Raw genomic sequence first — 9,413 nt, forward strand, 5'->3', positions numbered from 1 at the left:
AAAGGATTGTAAAGAAAGTTACTGAAAGAAACCAGGAGACAGCTTCTTAGGGAAACATAGCATTGAGAGACAGCATAGCATATGTACTTGAATTTAGTCATCTTGAGTTTATCCGTTTTTGGCTTTTAATTATAAAAACTTTCCAACATTTGTAAATGTATAGGGAATAGTATGATGAAGTCTGACATACTCATGACTCAGCTTCAACCATTTGTACTCGCCAATCTTGTATAATACCTTCTATTCTTCACTTTGCTACTCTTGTCTTTTTCACTTAGGAATTTTAAAAGCATATCCTAGATAGATGCCTTATTATTTTACCCATAAGTACTTAAATACTTAATCTCTAATTGATAAGGACTTAAAACACATAACCACAATGATGCTTTTTATTTACTTATTTATTTGGAGAAATTTTTGCTATAGGGTAGTGTGCTCACCAGAGAAATGGAGAGAGACAGAAAGAAAGCGAGAAATCACTCCCCACGGGAATGGCTGTGCCACCATCCCTTTTTCTCCATTCTCCTCTCGGGATTTTGGGCATGTATACACATGTGTCCTGCGTGAGTTTCAAGCCTTCAGGCCCAGGAGTGGGAGTCTAGTGACATAACCATTACTCCACCATCTCCTGGTCCCCACAATGATATTATTATTTCTAATAAAATTTGTAGTAATTCCCTAATGACCTCTGATTCCTATTTCATGTTTAGATTTCCCTGGAGCCTCACAAATGCAGTTATTTATTTATTTATTTTAACAGTTTGTTTATTTACTTTTTTTTTTTTTTGAGGTGTGCTATAGAGTTCATGTGCTTGCCAGAGTGATAGAGACAGACAGACAGTGAGAAATCACCCCCCCGGGGCAATGTGGCTACCGGAATCCCTTCTCCATTCTCCTCTCAGGATCTTGGGCACACACACACACACATACTCAGCGTGAGTTTAAGCCACAGAGTCTGGCACTCGAACCACAGTTGACTACATGGGAGTCCAGCGACATAGCCATTATGCCAACTTCTGGTCCCAACAGTTGGTTTAAATTATTATAGAATCCAGACAAGGTTGAAAGTAAATGAGAAACTTGAAATAAAAATGGGAATTGTCAGTGTGGTTTCATTATATTTCTCCTATGATTTGATAGCTTGTGTCCAAAGGTCATAGTCGGGTTTGAGCTGCCAGGATGAGGAATTATGGGGATGCCAGCTGGGAGGTGAGTAGGAAGAGTGAAGCCAGTGGCACAGTGTTGGGTGCTCGCCCCCACGATGTCCCTGAGAGTGCCTTTTGGTGAGATGGAGGTCCAGGGTTTGGTCAGGAATGTCTTACTGAGATGAATAGCGGCAATGATGAAGGAGCCAAGGAACAGAGAGTGTGCGTTCTTACTTGGTTTCCACGAGTGTACATTAAATTGCTTTTCCCTCTCTTCTCTGACTGTTCCTTCCACTACTTCTCAGGTGCAGATTCCCTTTTCTCACTCATCCTTTACATGATGTTGCTCCTCAAGGCTCCTTTCAACTGATTCTACTTCATCTCTCTTGGAATCATGCTCTTTCTGCTTTAATAACTCTACATCGTTTATCTCTGACTTAAATCTTGGTGCAAAATTCCTGACCTGTATGTCTGCCTGATAACTGGGTAGCTCTTTTTACATGTTCTTCAGTTCCAAACTCAACGTGGCTACGAGGAGACTTCATAGTGCTCCAGCCCTCCTCCCTCAGCTCCTCCATATCTCTTCATTCTTCTTTCTTTCCTATCTCAGTAAATTACTTCAGCAGATATATATTGGTTGTTACGTGAAAGGCAGTGTGCCGGGATTCTGGGCTCTGCATCAAACATGGCAGAAATGAGCCGTAAGTCATTTGTTATACTGAGCTAACTGCTTTTCCTGCCTAATGTTTTAGCACGTGGCCACTTCCAGGAAGCCTGTCCTGTCCTCTTAGAACTAGTTGTGGCACCTGTTCCTGTTTGCCTTCCCGACTAGATTGTATGTTACTTGGAGGACAGTTTACGTGTGTGTTTAGCGTATCACCAGTGCCTCTCCTTAGTGCCCTGACCACATAGTGGACACTCAGTAAATATTTGTTGAATGCATGAATAGTTCGATCTTCACTTTTCATAGATCACTAGCGGTAGTGAAACGAGTATGAAGTTCTCATACAGAGGGGGCAGGTGCTCGTCACACACAGCCAGGTGTAACTGTTGCGCATTTATTTTTACCAGGTGGTTGATTTCAGTTGTCCTATTACAATTTAATTTTTACTGCCTATTTCATTTATGTCTGTATTTAAATTAACAGCATTTGTAAATATGATCCTTTTCAAAATAAAAGCAAGAATGCAGATGTAGTACTTTAGCTAACAGCTGATATTTGAAATTAATTCATTCTAGCTTTATTAAGGCAGGCAGAGTTGTAAAAGTTATTATTTTCTTGTGGCCAATATTTAAAAGTCTTTTCATTAAATCACTTATTTCCCCTCAGGAAATCCTAGGTGTGCCTCATGCATCTGAACAGAGATATGATGCTGAATTCTTTAAGAAGTTCAGAAATCAGAATATAGTTCTCTCGGCAAGAACTTATGCACGGGTAATTTCTTTTTTGTAAATAAAATAATTATGATTATTAACACTCTATAAATCTCTGAGCTGTGCAGTTAATATTATTGCATGCATCTCCAATTCCATTTCTTTTTATTGTTGTAACTTTAGTATGTGTAAAAAACAGAATTTATTTTAAAATTTTCTATTTATTCTAAGTTTCAATGACAAGTCATTTTTGTAGCGTTAGACTGACAGACATAATATGGGCTAGGAAAATTCTGGAAAATTTTAAAACACTTCATATCAGAACCATATAAAAGTCCATTTTAAGTTTTTTTTTTATTTTTTATTATCATCATAATCTTCTTTATATTACATTGGATTACATATAACTTTACAGTGTATTACACTGCTTTTTCAAAAGGGAATGCCATGCATGTCAGTCAGTACAAAGACATTAATCTCCCCACTTCAACATTCGATATCTTTTCTATGTTTTCCCCAATCATTATTATTATTATTCTAATTATTTTTTAAAACAGTCAATCGCTATTTCTCATTTTGCTTGTAAAAATACTTTGCCCATCATGAAATACTTCTCAGACCAATCCAGTTGAGAATACTATACATGTCCTCATCAACAGTTAATAAGCCATATCTATTTCTCACTAACGTCCTACCTCTCTATTGTTCAATTTTAAGTTTATGAATGATGTCGTACAAAATGCCTCCTTAATTGCTAAGACTCTCCTTATAAACTTGTCTCCTTTCCTTTGGTACAGGAAAGCAATGTACAAGCTCTAGAAATCCTGTTTACTTATCACGGCTCCGACTTGCTTCCTCATCGCCTTGCCATCCTCTCCAACTTCCCAGAGACCACTTCTCCGCACGAATATTCCATACTGCTGCCTGAAGCTGGGTATGTGACTACCTCACTAGACTTTTATTTCTTTCTAAATAACAATTATTTGTTTCATGCCGAATAACTTAAATTTAAAAATAATTTTAATGTAATCTTTTAAAGCTTCTTTTGATAGAAAAATTATTTCTAACTTATTTTATTTATTTATTTTTTGAGAGGCTTTTTTTGCTATTGGGCGTGTGTGCTTGCCGGAAAGACAGAGAGAGAGAGAGCTAGAAAGTGAGAAATCACCCCCCAGGGGGGATGGCCACGCTGCTGCAGTCCCTTCTCCTCCATTCTCCTCTCCCAATCTTGGGCATGCATGCATATGCGTCCGGTATGAGCTTAAGCCACCAGGTCTGGGACTTGAACCGAGGTCGACCACATGGGAGTCCAGTGACATAGCCATTATGCTAACTGCTGGTCCCTCTAACTTATTTTAAATGATTCTGAAGACAAAATGTTTCTAGCCTAACAGGATACCCTTCACTTAATGAACACAAGTTTATTTATTTATTTAATTTTGTTTCCTCTTGATTTTAGTGATATATATACTTAATGCGTACTGTTTTCTGGTTAAGAACAGGTTGTAGGATAACTATAGCTGTTTGAAAGAGTTGTGTATTTTACACATTGAACGCAGTTCTCACATTAGGTGGTAACCCAGGGGCCTCAGGTTATTAACCAAGTAACCCTTTCTTCACCTAGGATTCCAGAGACTCTAAGAGAAATGTGAAATCAGAATATCAATTTTCTGATTAGTTAGGCTAATGCTTCTTAGTGCAATTCAAGACTGTTTGATAATTGGTTTGTATGTGACATGTGCTTGAAGCCTGTGTGGAATTATAAAGTTTCAGTATTGCCACCTGCTGGTCTCCTGGAGGCCAGAACATCTCTTCTTTTTTTTTTTTTTTTTTTTTAAGTAGTAGTTTTTCCAATATTTTTTTTCTCTTTTTTAATTTATTATTTATTACTATTTATACATTAAATCACTATGCATCATTTAGATTGTGAAGAGACTTTACCCAGCATGGTATACACTCAGTCCAGCCCCAGTTGATACTACCATGCACACCTTGTCAATAGATAATAAATCTTATCTGTGTCCCACAAGTGTCTTACCTCTCCATTTCCTCCCCAAATTTCCTACACTCTTCCCCTCCCGCACTCACTTTGTCTCTAGTGTGCACTATGCTTTTTAATATTTCTTGAGAAGAAGCCAAAAAAATCTGTTTTTGTCCATGTACAGCTCAGACATGGGCAGGCCATGAGCCTGAGGCCTGCGGGGCCCCTGGGAGAAGGGAGAAGAGCAGAGCAGACTTTGTTGAGTCAGTTACAAAACAGAGGCAGAAGACAGAGGAGCAATAAGACACATCCGTTTGTGAACTCTTTCATGTGCAATGCACTGCCCAGTAAATGTGGTTCAGTTGTTAATTGCGTGATTTATTTTGTCTGAATTTGGATTCAGTCATCTTTAAAATAAATTGACTGTCATGGGACCAGCAGATGGCATAATGGTTATGTTGCTAGACTCCCATGAAGCCGACTATGGTGCGAGTCCCAGACCCAGTGGCTTAAAACTCACTCTGGGCGTATGTGCATGCAGGCGTGCCCAAAATCCAGAGAGGAGAAAGGAGAAGGGATTGCAGCATGGTCATTCCTGCAGGGGGTGATTTCTCACTTGCTGTCTCTCTGGCGAGTGCACATGCCCTATAGCAAAAATCTCTCTAAAAAGAAAAAAAAAAATGACAGTCCTGTCTTGCTTACGCATATTGCATAATTTTAGTAATAGATGAATTGGTATATATGAAATTTGCTTGTAGGTTGTAAACACTGTAAGGGATTATGACAATTCTGATTGAAATCTTTGTTGTTGACTTTAGCTACTGGAAACATACAAGGTTTAAGGGCTGTTATTGAAATTGAGGCTCATTTGGTGTCTTATTTCCTCGTTTGCTGCCTTCACTGAATATTTGTAGCCCTGGGTGTTGATGATGATCAATACCTATGGAGTAATTACTTTGTGTTTGGGACATACTTATATCTGGTCTCCAGATAATTTTAATATTATCTCTGTTATTACAGAAAGCTGAAATTTACCAAGGCTTAGTAGTGTGCTAATAAAGTTTATATTCGTGCAGCCAGGATTTGAACCTATTAGGTCGTTGAGAAAGCCGTGACACATTTTTCTATGTTTTCCTATGTGAAAATGTGTCCTGACTTTCCTGATGACCCAATGTATTTATTTAGAATTGTAGGTCCAAAAGCTCTAAAAGTATGCTGGAAGTCCTTATTTTGCATTGTTCTTAATGCTAAAATGTAAGTATTTTTTCTCTGATAAAAATGAAGAAAAAGTGTGAAATGCCTTTTTCATTTTCAAATTATTTCAGATCTACATAGTGAATGTAAATTATTTTGTAAATATCTATTTATAAGCATTTCAGAATATAATTCTGTTATTCTCTGCTTCTATGGAAAATCTATTCAGAATGGAATTGACTTTTTCTACTGAAATTTCTTAGTATAGAGAAAGGGCTACTGTCTCTTAACTTTTTAAGAGGTAATTTCTCCTTAGATTTGAATGCATGTATTGTTATAGTCTTCTAGTGATTGCTTAGGGGGACATTTGATTTTAACCTGAAATTTAAGCATTTGACTTGCAGAATAGTTGCAGAGTGCCCAATGCTACATTGTCTTCGCATTCCCTGTGCTTCCTTGATGGAGCCTGCCACACCAGTCAGTTTAATTGGGACCAGCAGATGGTAACTAGAATTTAGTTACTTTGAGTCATTGTTTGGAGATATGTTGCTTAGAAAATCTTTGAAGAGTCTTATTTCTTATGAGACTTTAAGTTATATATACGTGTGTGTGTGTGTGTGTGTGTGTGTGTGTATCTATACACAGACACTTTTTAGGAATCACCCCCTGGGGGGATGGCTATGCCATAATCCCTTCTCCTCCATTCTCTTCCTGGAGTTTTGGGCACACACACACGCGCACACACACGTGCGCTGGGTGTGATTTTCAAGCTACCAGGTGTGGGACTTGAATTGCAGTTAGCCATGTGAGAGTCCAGCACCTTACCACTACACCACCTGCTGGTCCCAAAGTTATATTTATTTTTAAACACATTGAGAAAAAGAATTTTCTTTTTTGGCTAATCTTTATTTTCCAAGAAATTTCTTGTTTTAGTTTTGTTTTAGGGATGTGTACTGACCAGAGAAAGTGAGAAGTCACCCCCAGGATGATGGCCATGTTGCAATTCCTTGTGCTCTGTTCTTCTGTCAGGATTCTTGACACACATGCACAGAGGTCTGGTGTGTTATTCAGGCCTCCAGGTCTGGGAGTCGAACCGCACAGTTGGACATGTGGGATCCAGCTACTCTAACCAGCACATCACCAGCTGGCCTGAAAGTTTTTACCTTGAGTATTTTTCCCCTCTAGTTGTAAAGTGTGAGAAAGACTAATGGTGTTAATAGTAACGGCCCTATCGCCTAAGAATTTTAGATTACTGCAGAGTAAAATCACAGTTATGCTTGAGGCATAACCTCTTGTATGAGGTCTTTCCTAGATAACTCCTTTCCCTATGCTCTCCTAGGTCTTTGCTCATTCTTTTTCTTTTTTTTGGAGAGGTTTTTGCTATAGGGCATGTGCGCTCGCCAGACAGACAGAGAGAGAGAGAGACAGAGATAGAAAGCGAGAAATCACCCCCCAGAGGGGATGGCCACAATCCCTTCTCCATTCTTCTCTCGGGATCTTGGGCACGCATGCACATGTGCCTGGTGTGAGTTAAAGCCACTAGGTCTGGGACTCGAACCGCAGTTGACTACGTGGGAGTCCAGCGACATAGCCATTACGCTAACTGCTGGTCCCGGTCTTTGCTCATTCTCATAGTGTAACACTATGCTGTGTTAGAGTTAGATGTTTTTATTTCTTTTAACCTCTTGTTCCTTTTTCTTTAGTTAACACCTAGTCCTTTATCTCCCAACTACTGTCTTTTTTTTCTTTTTTTTTCCTTTTTTTAAGAGAGATTTTTGCTATAGTGCATGTGCGCTCACCAGGGAGAAAGAGACAGAAAGCGAGAAATCACCCCATCAACCCCCAGGGGTGATGGCCATGCTGGAACCCTTTCTCTTCCATCCTCCTCTTAGGATTTTTGGTATGCACTCACATATGCTTTGCATGAGTTTTAAGCCACTGGGTCCAGGACTTGAACTGTGGTCAACTATGTTGGAGTCGAGTGACATAATCATTATGTCATCTGCTGGCCCTGACCTCCAACTACCTTCTAAAGGCAGAGACCATCCCTTTCCTTTGTTTGGCTCCCAAGAGCTTAGGGTGGTTCTGGTGTACTACGTGCTCAAAAATGCCTGCAGACTGGATAAAGTAGGTCCATTTTGCACCATTTTTTTTTTTAAGTTTGTTTATTTCTTCTGTGAGAGGGAGAGAGAGAGAGACACAGGTGCCATGGCAGGGTCTCCATGTTGTGATCCACTTCCAGCCTCAGCTCGCCAGGATCCCGAGTGAACAAGTGTAGAAAGGGCACAGGAGGCTTCAAGACACCAACTGAGACCTTCCCACGTATGTCCACTCACAGACCTTCCCACGTATGTCCACTCACAGACCTTCCCACGTATGTCCGTGTCACAGACCTTCCCACGTATGTCCGTGTCACAGACCTTCCCACGTATGTCCGTGTCACAGACCTTCCCATGTATGTCTACTTCACAGACCCTTGCTTTCTGCTGTTCTGCTGTCTGACTCATCATCTTGTACCAGTTAAAAAACAGGTTAGTCAAGGCACTGGATCCCTCACAGCTGATGCCATGGCTCGACTCCCAGACCCAGCAGCTTGAGCAGCACACTGGACACTTGTGTGTTCATGCCCCAAATCCCACGAGGAGGGTGGGGGAGAAGGGGTGGCACTATGGCTATCTCTCCTGAGGGGTGATTTCTCACTTTTCCTTTCTGTCTCTCTGGTGACTGTATGCTCCCTATAGCCAAAATTTGAGGGAAAAAAAGTTTAAGTGTGTCCTGAGGTGAGTACAGCAGAGGCTGTTCACTTGTGAATAAAGAAGAAGCCCAGGTTAGCTTTTTACAATTACTCCAGTGGCCTGGGGGCCAGCAGGTGGTATATTGGTTAAGGTGCTGGACTTCCACATTGCTGACCGTGATTTGAGTTTTGGATCTGGTGGTTTGAAAATGATGCTGGGCGCATGTGCATGCCTGCCCAAAATTTCAGGGAAAGAACGGAGAAGGGATTGTGGCATCCATTCCCCTAGGGAATGATTTCTCACTTGCCTTCTCATTGTCTTTCTGGTGAGCACACGTGCCCTAGAGCAAATCTCTCTCTCTAACAAAATGAAACAAAACAAAACAAATCAAAAAACCAAAACTAGTGGCCTGAAAGGTTGAATTGTTTTTTTCATTTTTTCGTTTTTTAAGTTTCTTTCTTGAGAGCAATGGGGGGCGGGAGAGAAAGAAAGCAAGCACCTTCAACAGGGTCTCTCACTGCGACCTCCCCAGCCTTTTCCAGCCAGCCAGGATCACAGGCATGCCCAGGTGTTCCCCTGGCATGTCCATGTCCCCGGGTCTTCCACCTGGCGTCCAGCCTCGCAGAGCTTTGCACTGTCACTGCTCCTCTGCGTGTCCTCAGCGGCTGCTGTAACCCATTGTCAAGGCTGAGCGCTTTTACCCTATTTGAAGTTTTGCCCTGATGGACGTCAGGAATCGATAAGGAATATTTACGGAAATTGTTTCTTTTTTTGAGGCTTCTTTTTTGAATACTTGGTATTCATTTTCAAATCGCTGGGAACCATTAGATCAGATGAACACAGAGTCTGAATTGTTGGGACGTGGATGTTTTCCCCACTTACCTGCTCAGCATTTACCGAGCACCTTACATGTGCCTGGCCCCAGGTGGGGTTGTAAAATGGGGAGAACGCACACAGTTCCCCTTCACAGGAGTTCACAGGGAG

The 9,413-nt window shown here is 40.7% G+C and overlaps 1 protein-coding gene and 1 non-coding gene across 4 annotated transcripts in view; both read left to right on the top strand.

Annotated features, from left to right (window-relative positions):
• The window catches only part of NBAS (NBAS subunit of NRZ tethering complex), a 423,746-nt gene that overhangs the window by 147,777 nt on the left and 266,556 nt on the right, over window positions 1-9,413 (top strand). For all 3 annotated transcript variants that reach the window (XM_014589621.2, XM_014589625.2, XM_006140811.3), the window contains 2 exons: window positions 2,476-2,580; window positions 3,317-3,453. In XM_014589621.2, coding sequence (XP_014445107.1) covers window positions 2,476-2,580; window positions 3,317-3,453 — 242 coding nt within the window. The remainder of the gene's footprint in view (window positions 1-2,475; window positions 2,581-3,316; window positions 3,454-9,413) is intronic.
• MIR9771N (microRNA mir-9771n) lies at window positions 5,604-5,664 on the top strand. Its single transcript, NR_130606.1, has one exon. It is a non-coding gene; the product is annotated as a microRNA mir-9771n (primary transcript).

Source organism: Tupaia chinensis, unplaced genomic scaffold (genome assembly GCF_000334495.1).
Source record: "Tupaia chinensis unplaced genomic scaffold, TupChi_1.0 Scaffold000045_1, whole genome shotgun sequence".
NCBI classification, from domain to species: domain Eukaryota; kingdom Metazoa; phylum Chordata; class Mammalia; order Scandentia; family Tupaiidae; genus Tupaia; species Tupaia belangeri.